Source organism: Vespula pensylvanica, chromosome 13, assembly GCF_014466175.1.
Source record: "Vespula pensylvanica isolate Volc-1 chromosome 13, ASM1446617v1, whole genome shotgun sequence".
NCBI lineage: Eukaryota > Metazoa > Arthropoda > Insecta > Hymenoptera > Vespidae > Vespula > Vespula pensylvanica.
The window spans coordinates 3,126,182-3,145,617 of NC_057697.1; the positions used below are offsets into that span (position 1 = coordinate 3,126,182).

General features: G+C 37.9%; 1 protein-coding gene and 1 long non-coding RNA gene across 6 annotated transcripts in view; one reads left to right on the forward strand and one right to left on the reverse strand.

The window, feature by feature from the left end:
* LOC122633845 overlaps positions 1 to 11,072 on the forward strand; it is a 20,134-nt gene extending 9,062 nt beyond the window's left edge. Inside the window, exon 3 of the long non-coding RNA XR_006328205.1 lies at positions 11,056 to 11,072. This is a non-coding gene — a long non-coding RNA (uncharacterized LOC122633845). The remainder of the gene's footprint in view (positions 1 to 11,055) is intronic.
* Positions 1 to 19,216, reverse strand: part of LOC122633839 (acid sphingomyelinase-like phosphodiesterase 3b) — a 33,220-nt gene extending 14,004 nt beyond the window's left edge. The window contains exons 1-2 of one of the 5 annotated variants that reach the window (XM_043822247.1): positions 18,966 to 19,216; positions 18,165 to 18,807 (exon numbers count right to left, since the gene is read on the reverse strand). In XM_043822247.1, the coding sequence (XP_043678182.1) occupies positions 18,165 to 18,170 (6 nt within the window). In that variant the 5' untranslated portion in view covers positions 18,171 to 18,807; positions 18,966 to 19,216. Of the gene's footprint in view, positions 1 to 2,021; positions 2,046 to 18,164 lie in introns of those variants that run through there. The other 4 variants (XM_043822251.1, XM_043822250.1, XM_043822248.1 and 1 more) reach the window with 4 other exon arrangements.
* Positions 19,217 to 19,436: the final 220 nt, after the last annotated feature.

A 19,436-nucleotide genomic window follows, 5' to 3' on the forward strand; every position in this document is an offset into this window, starting at 1 on the left:
AAAAAAAAGAGGAGAAAGAAGAAGCAAGAAATAAGCTCGCAAAATTCTATCTTGAATTCCATGAAAGCACATCGCGAAATGCTTTGCTATCCGCGAGTGAGATATTACAGCACGCGTTATTTGTCGGTTGTGTAGAGAATTATTCAACAGGACCACTAGTCGCGAGCAGCGTTTCGGAAAGATCTATGCGTTTCAACGTTCACAAGGAAGGAATTCCGGTTTTGCTTTTGTGGAAACCTTTCTTTTTCGTTTAGTTAGCTAGCTGGCTAGCTAGGTAGGTAGATAGATAGGTAGGTAGGTAGGTAGGTAGGTAGATAGGTAGATAGGTTGTTAGTTAGGTAGGTAGATTTAGACGGAAAAATATTAATATTATTTCGTGTTTTAATCACGACGGATCTTTTTCGTACAATCCTGATGAACAATTATTTTCATTTTCCCCATAAGAGGATTTTATTTGATTGAACTTGAAGAGAGACCAGCACTGCATGCGCCACGAGTAAATCGTAGGTCTAATTATGAGATTTAATTATTTTCTCAGAATATTTCTTTTCTGTTTTCATCATTAATGATACGCCATAATTGTGGAAAATCGTTAATGATACTATTTTATATACGTAATATACGTGTATGTATGAGCCCAAATGGACAGTCAACATTTTATTTCTTGATAAACATGGATGCTATGGAATTTCGACTATTTTACGTGCAAAATTCGACTTGATCACCAATTTGAAGCGCGCTAACGAACCTTTCGAAAAGGCTGTATAATGTTCCAGGAAAATCGTTCGATTCTGTAGCCGAAAACGGAGCAACGCAATGAAGACTATCCAATAAACGTTCCGCAATACTCTGAAATCCCTTTGAATCAATCGAGCTCGTTCGTCAGATAGGAATAGAGATGGAAAGAGAGAGAATGTATATGTGAGAGAGAGAGAGAGAGAGAGAGAGAGAGAGAGAGAGAACTAAAGAGTGAGTAGAAAATGATTAGCGTGAGAGAGAGAGAGAGAGAGAGAGGGGGGGAGGAAAACAGGTAGACGGACAGACAGACAGACAGACAGACAGATTTGGACAAACGACAAACAACATTAAAACTTCTGTCTAAACACTCCTTGAATGATAAACGGATTGGCAAGGCGTAATTGCGAATCACGCCCGTAATTCTGTCGGTCCTTCTATGCTCGGTTCGTCGTAAATTGAAATTCACGATGTTGGCCGATGCGAATTCCGAGTTTCCGTTTGGAATCGAGGCCCTGCTGCGTTTCTCTCACTCCGCGAATTACGTCTCGGACGTTTAACGCGATCGTACGTACGTATGTACGTTTCGGGGGATTGAACGGTGTGTTGCATTGGTGACGTAACTGAACGTATCAAGAGAGAGAGAGAGAGAGAGAAAGAGAACAAGCTTAGGGAGAGAGACCGAAACAGATTTGATCGTACTCGAGGGAACGTCATTATGGCTATTTGGTGGCTATCACTGTCCATATAGTCGCGATATATTAACCAATAACCAGTATCGCGCTAGCATTATGCGCACGACGTAAATGCATAGCTATCATTCGCTACTCTATCATTCTCATCTTCTTTTCTTTAGGGTGTCAATATTCCAGACGCCACTCATTACGACATCCGAGTTATACACCATTCCAGCTATGCCGAACTTGTAACATCTGGATAATTAATTGCACCGACATTAAACGCGAACACGACTTCGTTTCTTTGCTGTCTCTCCTACCTCGATCTATCCTTTTTTACAATGTCGATTTAATGAACTAATGGTTCTTCCGATAATCGATGATATTTGCCTATTCTTTTTTTCTTTTTCATTTTCTCTTTCTCTCTCTCTCTCTCTCTTTTTCTCTCTCTCTCTTTTTCTTTGTCTCTCTCTCTCTCTCTCTCTCTCTCTCTCTTTTCTTCAGACAAAAAGCAGATGGGCAGAGATTGTCTCTGAACTAATCGAATCTCTTAGGGTGGCATCGAGCTCGTTGGATAGCTCGGTCAAAGGGTGGCCGATAAATAATTACCAGTGACGTAGGACAAGCTGTGTAGGATAGTGCACAATCGTGTTCCTCTTCTTTCTTTTATTAACTGGTCTTCTGCTATGGCACAACGAGATACCCTCATCCTCTCTCTTTCTCTCTCTCTCTCTCTCTCTCTCTCTCTGTCGATCTATCTATCTCTCTCTGTCTTTCTTTTTATTTCACCATTTACTATAGAACTCTCTTTCTCTCTTGATGTCGGATTTAAAAGGACTTAGCGGTACATTTGAAGGTGTTTTGTTTTCCTTTTTCATTTTCTTTTTCAACGAGACAACGAGTGTCAGATAATGTAATCTCAAGTTTTGTCGAACGTATTCGTATTAAATAACTCGATGAAGAAAATTATTCGACGTTGTTTCAGTAATTACAAATCATATATCTTCCTTTCGTATTTATTTTATATCAATATACATATATATATATATATATATATATATATATATTATTTTATAGCAATAATAAGTAAACAAATCGGATATTAATTCGATACTTTTATCGGCATGTTTACGTCGATGAATGATAAGCCGGCACTTTCTTCGGAATCGTTTCGCTTCATTTTCCCCCTTTGCTTCTGTTTCTTCTATATGTATGCATAACACGGATAGTCGTTTAAACGGTAGGAAGGAAATAATGAGCGCGTAAAGACTCTTACGCCGTAATAAGCTTTTTGTTCGAGTATTATTAGATCGTCGCAGCGCATAGAAAATAGCATACTATCTCTCTTTCTCTCTCTCTCTCTCTCTCTCTCTCTCTTTCTCTTTCTATCTTTAACATTCCGCTCGGCTACTCGAAAACGCATCATAGACCTGGTTGATGACGAGCATATGAATATTCTCGTAAATGGTGTCCATCAAACGAAGCAGCCTAGAGATAGTAGTTTTCGAAATTCATAAAAGCGACTCTGCAAGTCTTTTGGCAGTTCTATTAACTCCTGGCTAGGCTTGGGAAAATCTCTCTCTGTTCGATTATTACTCGTGAAAAATGATGGCCTCCGAAAGGCCTTGAAAGTAGAGTTACTCGTTAATCGTTTCGTCATCTCTCTCTCTCTCTCTCTCTCTCTCTCTCTCTCTCTCTCTCTCTCTCTCTCTATTTTTATTTTTTTTTATATTTTTTTTCTTTTATATATATATATATATATATATATTCCCGATCATAACGAAGCTCCAAAGTGTCTCCAAAAATCCGTCCCTCGTAATTATTGCGAATCGATACGCTCGCTATCAGACGACAGCGAACCGTTCAAAAATTTCGACGAAATAATGGAAGCGAAGTCGTTAATAGCCGCACGAAATCGTGCACATTAATTTAATAGCGGGTGGTCTGGCCAACAGCTTTAGCTTTACATTTTATAACGTAAAACTCGGCGTATCGTCGGTAGTCTTAGAAATATTAATTCGACCTTAATCCCCCCGACAGTTTTGCCCACATTTTAACGATTTAATCCGAGCGATTCGAGCTTCTTCGAGGCTCCTTTTCTTACAATATAATACAGATAGACGTGTAATTATTGGTTCTTCTACGTCACTGATTAACGAACGAGCGTAAGCCGATGCCCTGTCTAAGCTTTGCTGGCTCTTAATACTTGATACGAATACGAGTAGGACGTGAGAAGCAGATAGAGATAGACAGAGAAAGAGAGAGAGAGAGACAGACAGACAGACAGACAGACAGAGAGGGAGAGAGAGAGAGATTCGACACAAACGTTGGCCTTTTCTCGAATCGAGCGATTACCACGATCACTGTTGCGGAAAACCATTTCTCTCTTGACTAGGGTAATCCTTAGCAACGTGAGCACCGTGAATCAACCGAAGATGTAGGAATCTTGAAGGAAAGACACGGAGACTTTCTCGTTTATCCTTCATTCGATATCGAGATTTAATGGTACGTCTTTTCACAATTCCACCAACCCGAGAAGATACTTGGTATCTTCGGTCTTCGAGAATAATGATTTCATTTATTTCCTTGGCTTATGATTTCCAAGTAAAGTATTATTCAAAGATCATTCTGTAGATCTCTCTCTCTCTCTCTCTCTCTCTCTCTCTCTCTTCAATGTTATATATTTTTATCTTTTGTAAAAAAAAAAAAAAATAAAATAAAATAAAATAAACTAAAAGTTGAAAAAAAAGAAAAGGTCGTTCGAAACGGACGAGATTAATCGATGTTATAAAGATAAAAAGGAAACGTGTGTTTTACGATAAGTCGCCGATCGATAAGTTCAGAAACGATTAGAAATAAAGCTAAACCAACGACAGATACTCTACTATGCGACGACAAAAGCTTAGCAAGCCTAGAACGTTTAATATGTTGCCTCTCTTCGGTGCAGCTAGGTAAAACCAAATCGCGCTTCTCTGCACATTTCAGATTTGCCGTCCTATTTCCGGTATGTTAATACCCGCACGAACGAACGGTCGCCTTTTATTGTAAAATACTAGCGCCAACGGCTATATAACACCGCCATAATTTCCACGTACGTTCGTCGTCGTTCTCGTAAAACGAGGAACTATCGGCTTTCGTGGGAATTGCTTTTCTGCGATCTCCGAGTATTGCCACTATCAACGCCCACGATTAAGGCTTTATCATCTAACGTGACGATATATAATTAATCCCAACTAAATTAGCCTTTCCCCATTCTCGTTCCTCTTTTTTTTTTTTTTGTTTTCTTCTTTCCTTCTTTTCTTTTCTTTTCTTTTCTTTTCTTTTCTTATCTTTTCTTTTCTTTTTCTTCTCTTTTCTTTTCTTCTCTTCATCTTTTTACTCTCTCTCTCTCTCTCTCTCTCTCGTTCGTACTAAAACGTTAGGCAACGTGCCAAGGACTATCAAAATCAACTCAACCCAAGTACAAATATATTTATCCGATCGAGCATCTCTAAAATGAGTTCGCTCTATTTTTTAACAGACCGTTCCTTCCTTTTATCTCTTCTAATCGTGATAAATTTGGTCTTACCAAGAAGAAGAAAAAGAATTCTCTCTTGGGAAATACGTATTGCATCATTGTTGTTGGTTCATGTTTTGTTATACATGTTTCTCTTTGTACCTTTGCGAGCTTGGTAAACTCGTAAGCCGAGTAAGATGCATTCCTTAGCGAGGATTCAGAAAAGCGTAAGATTCTTTTGGAATGGTTGGACCTTTCTCAAAAAATTATTTTATCTAGCGAAAAGTCTTGCTACACCCTTTCCAATGGGAACCCTTCGTGCGTGGATATACAATGTGCGAACAAAGAAGTGGTTAGAGATAAACGTGTCAAAAATTTCTTGCCCGTTTACGACGAAATTGCGTGCCACGTCGACAGTGAAAGCTCGGTGGTTTAAACGTGCTGTGTCACGTGAAAGCTCTCGCTTTATATATATATATATATAATATACACATACATACACATAGATACTCGTACATAGTGTACGAGAATATACCTATATCCACGTGTAGGTACGTGCTACTCAATGTATATAATATAAAGCATGCAAAATACGAGTGTCATAGGTCGACTGAGTTCAAGTCCGAGAAAAATCGACGTAGAGCGTTTACAGTCACAACTCACGTGACAATTTCTTAACTCGCAAACGTCTCGCCATAGTTTTATATCGTTCGACCATTGTCCCGTCTCGCTCTCACATTTTACGAGCAGTAATTTAAACGTCGGACCTACCCTTTCCCCTCCCTCCCGTCGCTCTCCCTTCCTTTTTACCTTCTCTATGGTTTGGCCTTTTCATCCACTTCGTTCTACAGGCTCACATGCCAACGAGCTTATCGATGATCGACCGGTAGACAGCATTTAAAAGCTAAACCGTGCGACCGTTTTTAGTTGTTTCGTTTGGAAAAAAAAAATCCGTTTGATCCGCTAGATTTTGTCGTTGGAATGGATGGGTATTTGTGCACGCACAGAGCGATTTGCTTAATTTTAATTCGAAAGGAGCATAAAATAAAAAAAAATGTGTATATACGTTCGCTCTTTTTTTCTTTTTTTTTTGATATAGCTACGCTACGAATATTTATGTGTGTATATAATTATTATGGATTATGATTAGATTGATGAAATTAAGAATAGAGAGAATGATGTATTTATAAAAAATATTTGTAGTATCAAATTTAGGACGGATAAGTCGAAGAGTTAAAACGATCTTTTAACGAATGGATAACTCGCTGAAAATATTATGGGTTAAGAAAAATGTTATTCGAAATATATTTTTAAGATAAAAATGGAAGATCTATTAGCGGGGTTAGAATTTTATTTCGATTTTAACCTCGACGTTATTAACCACGTATCGCATATCCTACGTTATACTTGAAACGAAGTGACGTTTTTCATCGAAATAGTTTATCTTCAACGGGCGTAAAGTTACTCTCTGGACGACATTAACGCATCGTATTTCTCTATCCGTAAACTCGATATTTCGTTTCGCTTAGTTAAAAGTATTTTCTTCGTTGTCTTTTATTTTTTTTCCTTGTTTTTATATTTCTTTTTTTTTTTTTTTTTTATTTCTTTCTGTTTGTTCCTGTTTTTTTTGTTCGTGCAAAGATTCTCAAATGGATAATCTGAAATAAAAAAAAAAAGGAAGGAAGGAAAAAAAAATATGAGGAATTCCTCCTGGATCCTTTCATAAACCATCATAATCATAAATCATAGATCATCGAATCCGTATATAGGACCCTTTGGTTATTATTAAAAGAAAATATTTTTAGTACGTCAAAGCTCGCGTGCAAAGTAGTATAAAAAAGGTACTCCTTTCAATAAATACGTAGTACATACATATCCGTGACGGAAAAACTGAACCGAACGCGAATAATGGAAGGAGATAAGCCGTGGACGTTGTAGGTCCCGTGCCTAGAAAATCTGTGGAAGGAGAGATGTAGAAGAGAGTTAAAAAAAAAAAAAAAAGAAAAAATTCGAAAAGACCAAGAGAAAAGGGGCAGAGATAGAGAAAGAGAGAGAGAGAGAGAGAGAGAGAGAGAGAGAGAGAGAGAGAGAGAGAGAGAGAGAGCAATAGATAGAGATAAAGAAGAAAACAAAACAAAACGAAACGAAACGAAACAGAAACAACGAAAAAAAAAGAGGAAAAAGGAAGAAAAAGAAAAAAAAAAGAAGGGACAGCGAGAGGCAACAACGATTTCACTTTGTCGAGAAAAAGTAGCGTTTTGCCGTATCGACAATGGTCCTATTCAAGTTGTAAATACATATATATATATATATATATATATATATACATAGAGATATACATACATATGTACGTAAGACCGAGCTTAGTTCATTGTTACTACGAGGGAGTAATTTCAACGTGACACGTCAAGTAGACATTTTTTTCCCCGCTCGTGCGCGAGCGCGCTCGTTCGAGCCCTTACGCCCGACTGCCCTGATTTCGAGCTACCACCGGTCGATAAATTTCAAACGATAACTGTTTCCGTCGAGTGACAGAGACTACTGTCCGTCATTCATCCCGGTGATTTGCTAGCATTAAATCGCTATCTCCTAACAGAGAGTGAGATCCATTTTCTTTCTTCTTCGTTTACTCTTACCATTTTATTTTCCTCTTCCTTTTCTTTCATCGAGCTCCTTTCACACTTCTTTTCTTCGAGGAGCACCTTCCTTTATCGTCACTCTTTTTCAGGATCTCTCCACAAGAGAGTAGGGTGGAGTGGGTTGAACAGTGGGGATAAGGATAGGGGTAAGGGTAAGAGTAAGAAGGAGACCCCCTTATTCTTCTTCTTCTTCTTCTTCTTCTTCTTCTTCTTCTTCTTCTTCTTACAAAACGGAGTTACGCTTTCGTATTCGTTAAATTGGCGGCATGCCAATCAAAGGTATAGTCATGTATATATATCATGGCTAAACGTATATCCACCATCACTTCGACGAGGCCTTTGTGACTCGAACGGAAGTCATCAGAAACTTCCAGTTGGCACTGTGCGACCGAATATCCTGACTGCAATTACCCATCGTAGAAAAGTGCACGTGCCTCCTCGGTAGAGGCTGCAAATCCACACGTAAGTTTCTCTGACTGAGGAACATCACTCAGGTTATTTCTAGACGAGCTAGAACAGTAGCGTGCATTAGGAAACGTTCTACAGGTAATTTACAGACTCGCTTTGTCTCTATCTTCATGTAAATAAGACAGGAAAGCTAGGAGGAATGAGATTTTCTTTAGATCATCGAGTTAACGTTGATAGCTCCTTGATAATGGTCGTAACAAACAAATTGGATTCATTTTCTTGATTCACTCGTGTTTATAATTTTTTGTCTGTTCTCTTTTAAACGTATCTTGGATTTTCTCAACGCGTAGGTGTCTTCTTCTTTTTTTTATCCAAGCTCTTCTTCCTCCTCTCGATTCTATTTATCGATTCGGAAACGATTAATCGTTAAATCGTCAAGGTCGTTGAAAAATCAAAGAATTATTTTCATCGTAAGATTGGAATGATCGTAAGTACGATGAAAGATTCAGATATGAGAGTCGTAAGAGAAGGTGTTAGATAATATTTTTATCAACCTTCCTCATATCGTCTTCTCGATATTTCTGTTCTGGTCTAATAAATTTTCAATGCAACCTTATTAGCTCGGAATATTCATTTCTTGCAACGGATTACGATTTTCGAAAAAGAGAGGACAAAAAAAAGAAAGAAAACGAAAGGAAAACGAAGAAAGAATTTTCAAATACATACGGAGACCTTGTGCCTAATAAATCGAAAGATTGATAACAATGGGATAATAAAAGTAAAAGTAAATAAGAAAAAAAAAAAAACAGAGAAAATGTAAAAATTATTGACTTTTCCGGTGAGAGATGAATCCAAAGGAAAAAGGATTGGCAGTATAAAAATTTTTAACGAGTATCGAAAAAATAATTCGATACGACCGAGTTATCGTCTTTCTTTGTTAAAACTTTCTATCGTCTAGGAGAAACGCCAATCGGATCTCTCTCTCTCTCTTTACTTTTCCTTCCGCACCATATTTCTTCGTTTCGATCTCGCGACCCCGACAGACGTCGGTGAAAGACGCGAAAAAGTTGCAGTGACGTTGAATAAAGCGACGAAACGAGACAGGACTGTCGAAAAAGAAAATTCCTAACGTTAGCTACTAGACTATATTTGATAATGGAATAGAAAAGATTCTCGTAATAATAACATGATCGTCCAATCGTAATCCAAAAGATAGTTATAAGAATATTGCACATTTTAAACGCTAGTGTTACTTTTTAATCTTCTATTATCATAATCAGAGTCGAACGTAATACCAATAGACACGTTTACACGATATTACTACTACTACTGCTGCTACTACTATTACTACTACTACTACTACTACTACTACTACTACTATTATTACTACTACCACTACTACTACTATTACTACTACTACTACTTTGAGCTATCTCGAACCATATTCTCTATTCTAGCAACGGCCTAACTTTTTCCAATAATATGCTTTCTTAAGCAGGACTTTTTCCATATTATACGTACATTACACGCCAGTCCTATTTATAACAGTGTTATCGTACGAAAACTTTACATCGAGTTTCTCGCTCGATGGTGACTCTTTAAAAATCGCCGCGATATCGGGATCTACTTTGATAACTACTCGAGAAGCCTTTGTAAACAAGGATATACATATACATGTATACACGCGCATACACAGATATATAAATATATACGCGAACGTGGGTTGACACGAAAGAACCAAATTTTTCCCCTTTCCTAACGAAACTTCATGTAAAGAAAGTTGGGTAAACCGTATAAACCGCGAATGACTGTTCACTCTTGTTATGAGTTTTCGCATAAACGCGTGGAACGAATCGTTCACGAGTTTCGAAACGCTTCGGGAAGCATATCGAGTTAGTCGCTATTTCTGAAGAGGAGGACGTAGGGGGAGAGGGTGAGAGGGGTAAAGTAAGGTGAAGGGAAAGGGCGAATAATAGAAACGGATACAAGCTGCATTATATTCCAAACTGAGGACTAACTGGTAACGATTAGGAACTGTTAAATATTTCAAAAGTACTAAAACCTTTTCCGAATATATTTCGAGTGTATATATATATATATATATATATATATATATATATATTAAAAAGAGGTTAATCAAGGATTTAACTATTCAACGGTATATCCTTCACCAAGCGAACTTTCACGATTATCGTTCCGATGTTATCGTTTCCTACGAGAGAGAACTCGTGATCGTGCGTTAAAAGGTTTTAATGAAAATTATCGCGATTGAGCGTGAGATTCCTGACAAAGTAAACGATCTTGAAAATTGTTCTTGGGGCCCCATTTTAACGGCAACCGATTATCAAGAACGAAATAATCGTTTTGGATAATTCTAAGAGAAATATAATATAATACGTACGTACGTACGTACATATATTATATCAGCGTGCGATTGAATAAAAGTAATTACTTTGAAATATTTTTTGGATCCATATTTTTCGCACACACACACACACACACACGCACATACATACATACATATACACATATATGAAAGATTGATCGAAGGAAAGTTACAAAGACAGGTTACAAAGAATGTACCTTATTGAATAATTATATTAAAAGTGATTGAATATTTATTTTAACGATGGATTCTCTTAGGAGACCTTTTTATTTTTCCTTTTTTTTTTTTCTTTTTATCATAGAAGATAGTTCGGAGGTCGAGAGGAAATCGATAGACGAATAGGGTGGCGTTCGCAAAATTATGAATATGCATTCGATATTCGTCTGACGTTATACGATGCCAACGGTGAGAGGAGGATCGTACGAGGGAATCTACTCGTCTGCAATTACTTGACGTACGACCGCGTCACATAATGTACCCTTTTCGTTTCTCTCCCCTTTTTTTTTTGCTCTATCCTTTCCCCCTACACCCTCTTCTACCAAAGCTAATCCAAGCGTACGAGTTGTCATCGTTCATCAGCAAACGTTTCGACGGTTACCGATCATCTTTTCCACGGGCCAAGTAGCAAAGACAAATACGGCTGGTAGGTAATGAACGTAAATTTGTTCGGCGAACGTTGCCCGCAATAAACTGGTAAATGTGAAAGGGAGAAAGGAGAGAGAGAGAGAGAGAGAGAGAGGTAGAGGTAAAGGTAGAGGTAGAGGTAGAGGGAAAGAGAGAAGGGTGAAAGTAGAGAAAAGGTCTCGTGCACGGCGCGGAACGATCTTTATCTCGGCTATAAAAGGGAACACGGCTGGTGGTGGGTGCTGGTGGATCGTTGGAAACCGAAACTTCTTGTTTCCATTACACGATAGAATACTTCGTATGCCGAGTTAGGTATTGGATAATTGAGCGTCGTCTAAAGACGACGGTAGCTATCGTAATGAAGGAGCAACGGTACCCCTTACACACGTACGTACGTACGTACATACGTATGTACGTATATATGTATCGAATAACGTTTCATTAAAACGAAAATTGTTAGGTAATAAAGTCCGAAAGTAATAGTGTATTTGGATCGTTTATTTCGAAAATGGTGCAAATCCATTTTTGTCGAAAAATAGACTTACATGATCGATCGCTAGGCGATTTCTTTTATCGGCCAATTTTAAATTCAACGAAGCATTGGCTATTTTGAAGATATTAAATATTAACTAGTTATAAATAAAAACTTGACACTAAATTAATCGCGAATTGTGTGATCGCGTTAAAAAAGGAAAAAAAAAAAATTGAAGAAAAGAAAAAAAAAATGGACATACTCGAAATAAACGATCCATTTATTTATCATTATTTTTCTTCGATAGGATGTAACACGTCGAAGAAAGAAGAAAACAGAGAACAAAAATTACATTCGTGTCAACAAATTAGATCGCATTCGTGGTGATTTTTTTAGTAGGGATATTTTTCTACCGTTCGGTACGGTTTCAATTAAGTAAAGTTATCATTTATTATTTATCCTCGACGGTAATATTAACCGTGACCGGAGGAAATAAAAAAGTTTTACTCGTGCGAGTAAATGCGAAAAAAGAAAAAAGAAAAAAAAAAAAAAAGAAAAAAAAAGAACCAAAGTATATTCAAGAAACGGGCTAAAGCGTTTGAAGGATTTCGAGCGAGTAAAGAGAGAATAACTCCCGAGACGAGGATTATGCTTCATCCAAAATGCGTCAATCAAACTGGAAGATTATGTGCCGAGGGAGGCCGGTAACTCAAGTTTCTCTTCGAAGTACTCGTTTCAATTGTACGTGCAAAATGGAGGCGCAAAAGTTTATGGACACATTGTGCGGCGGATGGCTGAAGAAGTTTCGAGAGTTCGGCTGACACGTACCGCGGATAATGCAGTGAAATTTCGAGTTGGTACATCAGACCGTTAGGTATTACTATCGCGTTAGGTACTAACGCTACGAGTGATTATTACTTCGGTGTCTATAAGATCATAGGAGTTAATTATCGATTTTCTATAAAGAATAATCCTTGGAATACCAGTAGTAGTAATAGTAGTAGTAGTAGTAGTAGTAGTAGTTTTTCATTATCATTATCATCGTTATCGTCGTCATCTTTTTCTTCTTTTTCATCTTCTTCTTCTTCTTCTTCTTCTTCTTCCTCATGAAGGAAAACGTAATTATCCTTGAAGAAAGGGTTACATCGTGCTAACGATAACGATCTCGCGTGACTCCTGCAGCGAGAAGATACAAGAAAACGTCGCAAAATTAAAACCAAACAAGAAGAGAGAAAGAATGAAAGGCAAAAGACGAAGAAGACGAAGAAGAAGAAGAAGAAGAAGAAGAAGAAGAAGAAGAAGAATAGCGAATAGGGAATGGAAAAGTCGAGCAATTATCCTTACCGAGCGTAGCTCTGGTGTATTTGCCTTCTCGCGCGAATCGATTTCGTGGTTACGCCAATATTGGACGTATCGCGTATAAGAATAAGGAAAAAAAAGAAAAGAAAAGAAAAGAAAAAGAACAAAAATGAAAAGGGAAAAAAAGGATTGTAAAAGTAGAACGGGAAGTTAGGATGAGAAGATAGGAAAGAGAGAAGAGAAGAGAAGAGAAGAGAAGAGGAGAGAGAGAGAGAGAGAGAGATAAAGAGAGAGATAGAGAAAAGGGGAAAAAATATATCGCGCGATCTCGATCGGTTCGATGGTGTTAATTCCTATCTCGAACACGTACTGCACACACCCTGTTACGGTTCTTTTTCCCTGCGAATTTATTCCTCGGACGTGGTTGGCATAGCGACAACTGTATGCTTGAGATTTACGTGACCCTTCTACGCGCTCGCGCGTACACACTAACCGTGAATTCTTTCCTTTTTCTTCCCTACGGTCTAGCAATTCTAGCCTTTCGTTCGTCCTGTGCCTTTCCACGCTCGATAATTAATGGAACCCTCTCTCTTTCTCTCTCTCTCTCTCTCTTTCTCTCTTGTTCTGGTTCTCGTTCTCTTTCTCTCTCTATCTCTTACTAGTAGAAGACGTCTCCGAAAGACGTCGAGATATATCTTGAGCTATGATTTACCGTACGAGTCACGATGCTTTATCTTACGTACGTCTCTTACGCGAGAGAACGCGTTTGCAACGTCTGAATTTCCACACCTCGGACACGTACGGTCGGCGTTTATACACGTATATCTCGAAATAATTTCACCGTGTCAGCCTGTTTCTCTCTTTCTCTCTCTCTCTCTCTCTCTCTCTCTCTCTCTCTCTCTATCTCTATGTATCTATCTCTCTCTGTACTATTTGCGTGTGCGTATAATAGGTATGTAGGTATGTAGGTATGCATACACACATATATATATATACGTAGCTATGTATGTACGTATGTATGTATGTATGTTCTGTGTTTCTCACGAACGCTCTAGGATCTTCGAAATTGCTTCGGAAGTCACGAGTCCGACTAATTTCGAAGAACTTCTCTACCGCGATGCTTTTAACCAAACGAAATCGCTGACAAGTTTGGTCTTGTTCCTTCTCGTTAAATGCATTTACATTCTCGTCGAAATATTATTATTATTATTATTATTATTATTATTATTATTATTATTATTATTGTTATTGTGAAATATTATTGTTATTTTTCTTTTCTCTTCTTTTCTTTCTTTTTTTTTTCTTTTTTTTCTCTATTGAAGGATTATTAATAGCTTCTTTTCCGTACTATCTTTTTATTTGTATTTTTGCATTTCTGTTTTCGTTTTCCTTTCTTTTTCTTTTTTTGTGCTTTCTGCAATTATTCCGTAAATATACTAGAGGCAACGATAAACTCACTTCTCAAATATAAATTTTGCCGTTTTGAACAAAATGTGCATTCTCTCGTACGAATATAATATATTAACACGGAGATAAATATATCACGATACAAGAGCAAGTATTTCTTATAAAGAAAAAAGAAAAAGATGTATATATAGAAAGAGAGTGGGAGGGGGAGGTAGTAGCTCGAACCATCGAAGGTATATCTCTTGCGACATAAAATTCTTCTATAGTGCCTTGAACTCATAACGATAGGACATTATCTCATCTTGGGGTAATATTTGCATGAGCGATAAATTTCAGAGTCATTTTCTTTATAATGCTACTCGAAGATCGAGTAATAAAGCGCTCAGGCTCGTAAGCTATACGCTGCGATATATGTATGTATGCGTGTGTCTACTTACTACAAGACGTGATCATAATTTAAAGGGGGAAAAAAAAAAAAGAAAAAAAAAAACAAGAAAAACAAGGAGAAGAAGAAGAAGAAGAAGAAGAAGAACAAGAACAAGAACAAGCAGGAAAGAAAAGAAGAAGAAGGAGAAAAAAACAAGGGGAGGAAACAAAAACAAGAACAACAACAACAACAACAATAACAAAGGGGTTATAGAAGGGACGGAAAAAAAAACAAGTTGACGTTTTTATCGAACGGTAGGGAAAGAAAAAAGAAAAAGTGAAAAAAAAGGAAAGAGAAAAAAAAAGAAGAAAAAAAAAAGGAGAGAAAAAAGAAAAAACCAATGAAAGATTGAATGTTTTTCCAATTTCGTTCGTCCGACTCTTAAGCGTTGAATCCGGCTCTATCTTTCGGTAGGATGCGCACGTTAAAACGTATAACCGGATGAAAGCTCACATAGAAGTGAACAAACGTTGGACACGTCGCTTGACGTTTAGGGTTTACCACTTCTACCTTCAAATTTATAGCAACTAACATATATATATATATATATATATATATATATATATTATATATAATGCTATATATACAGCAATACTATATATATATATATATATATATAGCATTAGGTTGAGAATTGCAGGAATATCCTCCTATCTTTTAGATGAGAAAAAGAAAAAGTAGAATAAGAAGAGAGAAGGGAAAAGAAAAGGGGGAGAAAGCCGTGGGAAGAACGGGGGATGATTTCGGGCTTCACATTTTTCCTTCGAATAGAGAAAGCTCCAACTTTTCTCGTAAAGTTTTCACGCTCGAACTAGCTTGCGTTAATATCTACCTCGAAATTATAATATCTACGTCTGTTGGTAATTTTGGAGTATGGTTGGAACCGAGCTAATATTCGATCAGTAATAATCCGTAATATTGGTACGGAATTACCTAATTATATATCTACGTGTATTCGTTTGGATATTCTACGATTATCGAGTCGGTTCAAAGGCTCGGTAGAAAATTCAAAGATCTCTCACAGGTTATTAGTTTACATCGGACTCCTGATTTATCCTCATTACGGGAAAATTAAAAGCTGGAAGGGGGAAAAAAAACGTAATACCAGTAAAGACAGGAAATTAGTATGCCAGACGAGCGGTAATTAAACTTTTCTCTACTTAAGGTTAAACTACCTGTCAAATAGTTATACCCATAACTTTTCTACTCGTGTAACTTCATCGTACGACATTTTAATCGTTAAACTTTCTAACAGTCAAAGCAGCTTTTACGAGACGTGCTTGTTTAAATATTAATGTTACTTGGAATAAAAAAAAAGAGAGAGAGAGAAAGAAAGAAAAAAAAAAGAAAACAAGAAAAGAAAAAAGTGGTTTACCATCGTATTCCGAGACTTTCACGTTTTGTTTTACGAGAACCAACAACGTTATGGCGAGGTTTTAGAAATAAGAATATAGATACAACGATCCCTTTGGAAATAGAAAAATGTTCATTCACCTTGTATTTGGTAAGAGAGAAAGAGAGAGGAAGAGAGTAAGCAAGAAAAAAATAACTTTATTCGAGTAATACGAGACGGTAATGTCCCACAATAATGGTAAACGTTAAGACGAGAGATAACCTATGAATTTTAGCATCCATAAAGTAAGGATGCAATTCGACGATTCTCTCTTCTCACAAATACTAATCCTTTGTATTAGTTCTTTTGCTCCTTTCCTAATAATACTCGATTATCTCATTTCTTATCTCATCTGATTCTCACTCTGTTCTTCCTATTTTCTTTCTTTTGATATCTTGTTTTCTTTTTTGTCTTTCTTCCTCCCATCTTTCTTTCCTTTCGTTCTTTATTTCTTTCTTGCTTCCTTTCTTTCTTCCTTGTTTCAACTTCTTTCAAACAAAAAAAGAATTTCAAACGAGAACGAACGAACGAACGAACGAACGAACGAACGAACGAACGAACGACTTTCGTCTTCGAGGTAAAAGAAAATTAGTCCTTCGAAGGATGAGTTAAACTTTACTCCAGTTAAGCACGAGCAGCAAAAGGGTCAAGAAACGCCCCTAAGGGAAAGACCAAATGAATGACTGCCACTGTATTTAAATTCACAGAAAATCCAGCTTAGACCACGTTCTCCGGACCAATGTTAAGTATCTCTAATCAAAGTAGGATCAAAGAGATTTTCTATTTCCCATAAAACGGCTCGGCATAACTTTCATGACTTTGTAGGAATTTAGAAACGGAACCTCGGAATCGGTTTCTCTTGATATCCAATATTTTATTATATTTACAAAAAGAACTTTATCTCATTTTCATTTTAATCTGTCACAATCATTTTTGATTATTACGCTCTATCTATCTCTCTTTATCTTTCTCTCATCAGGCAATGACTGTAAAGCAATTAAATGTCTATTCAAAAAATATACGAAATATAGTAGGACAAGGGAAAATACGATTCTGATTACAGTATAATGAATTTTTATGTTCAGGATCGGCATTGTTATCGTCATGATGTTCAAACAAACGACAGTAGAAATGCAAAACTCGATAAGATAACTCCTATAAATAGGAAATGTGTAGATTGTCCGTGTACACAAACACAATTGCAATTTTCTCCCCCTCTCTCTCTCTCTCTCTCTCTGATATATATATGTGTATATATATATATATATAATATATATATGTCTGTGTGTGTGTGTGTATATATATTGGTCCACGTTTGGCACGTACGTATGTACATTGAAGCAGTTACCGTGGAAACGTAAAGCTATTAATACACGTTCAAATGAGGAAGACGTCGAATTATACCGTCGTTCACGGCATTTTATAAATGCGCCAGCAGCAGAAGATTAAAGTAAATACTCTTTTTCCGGTTTACTTTTCTTTCCATTTTTTATCTCTCGAAAATAGTTTCACCCAACGATTAGGCCGACGCTAATGGTGCTGCGTTTGCTTTTTCTTGAAAAATTTTTATTGCAAAGTCGAGAGTTTGAGTTTTTTCTCGACATACCATCGAGATATCGAAACATCAATGAGTTATCTCTGCCATTCGAACGAAGATAAATGGAAAAATACAAAACGTGTTCGTGAGAGACAGAGAGAGAGAGAGAAAGAATATCTTTACAAAAATGGACGTAGTATTTATAGTTGATTTGTAAACGTGGATAAAATAGGGGTTGGACTTGCAGGAAGATAACGTCGTTGAATGGCATTTAAATCGCGTGGCCTTAAATCGAAATCCCGTCATTCTAAAGTCGGCGCTCGATCGATGAATCCAATGGGAACGGGAAACAGAAACGAAACTGCAAGGATTCGATGGGGGTGAGCTAGGGGTTGTGAAAGTGGGGGAGTCTCGTTGTAGGTCCGTACGATTTAACGAGTTTAAAACCCCTCGTAAAGTCGATGAAATGTCGTTCCCGCAGAATCGTCATCGTCATCGTCATCGTCATCGTCATCGTCATCGTCATCGTCATCGTCATCGTCATCGTCATCGTCATCCCTATTTCCACCCCTATTTCATCGAAACGAAATTCAAGCCCGCATCCTTTACTCGAGCGGCTAATTTAACGATTGAGAATGTAACTTAACGCTCGAACAACACTTACATACATACAGTGTCCGCAGAATGCTCGGTGCAAAGATGATACTCAATCGCTATTGGCCATATCGACAGCACGCACACAAACACGCGCACTACCTTTCCTTTTTTCTCTTTGGTGGCTACCCTTGAAACTTCGTAGCAGGAAAGTTCTCTTTCGGTCGTCAGGTAAAATCGCGGAGTGACACCCTCTGCCCTTTCTTCCCCTTCTCGAAATAGGATGAGCCAGATACACGAAGTACACTTCTTCCTTATAATCCAACTAGAATCTTCTTCTTGCTCTCTCTCTCTCTCTCTCTCTCTTTCTCTTTCTCTATCTGTCTGTCTGTCTATCTCTCTCCCTGTCTCTCTCTCTCTCTCTCTCTCTATCTCTCTCCCTATCTCTCCCTCTCCCTCACTCTTTTTCTTTCTCTCACCTTTATCTTATCTTCTCTCGAAGAAATAGAACGAACGTGTTCCCAAAGAAAATTCCTTCTTCTCGAATACACGACGATTACTTACTTCACTGATTACCTCTCTCTCTCTTTCTTTCTCTCTATTTATCTTCTGAACCAAATCGGACGCGGGAAAATTTATTTCTCGGTAACACGAGCGATCATGAGAATGAAAAGTGAAATTACACCTATGTATATACACGTATACGTTCGTGCCTGTATACATATATATATTTATACATTTATATATATAATATATAATATATATATAATATATATGATATATATATATATATCTATATATTATGTATATGTATATATAGAAAATAAGGAACGATCAACGCGTTGTTCGCCAATGTTCTATGTATATTCACGAGTATGTCGAAGGTCGGACGCGAGGACTTTCGGCGAACCGTGTGCGGCCCGCACCCCCGCACGAGTCGGACTCGATCTCTCTCTCAAGGTAGGACGAGATCGCGTCGCGCCGGTAGGACGTCGACGCCGACGCCGCTCGTCGCGTCGGCGATGCTGCTGCTGCTGCTGCTGCTGCTGCTGCTGGTGGAGGTGGTGATGCTGATGGCGGTAGTGGTGGTGGCGTCAGCGGTGCTGCTGCTGTTGCTGATGGTGGTGGTGGTACTGGTAGTGGTGGTACTGGTAGTGGTGGTACTGGTGGTGGTGGTGGTAGTGGTGGCCGGGGGTCGAGGGTGGCTCCGGCTTCGCGACTGCGCCCTTTCAACTCTCTTCAACCCATTACGGTTCTCGCCCACCGTGCGTCGTCTATACTCGCGCGAGTGAACGCGCGATATCTAAGCTTGTGTTTGAGGAAGCCTCTTTGCATGTATACG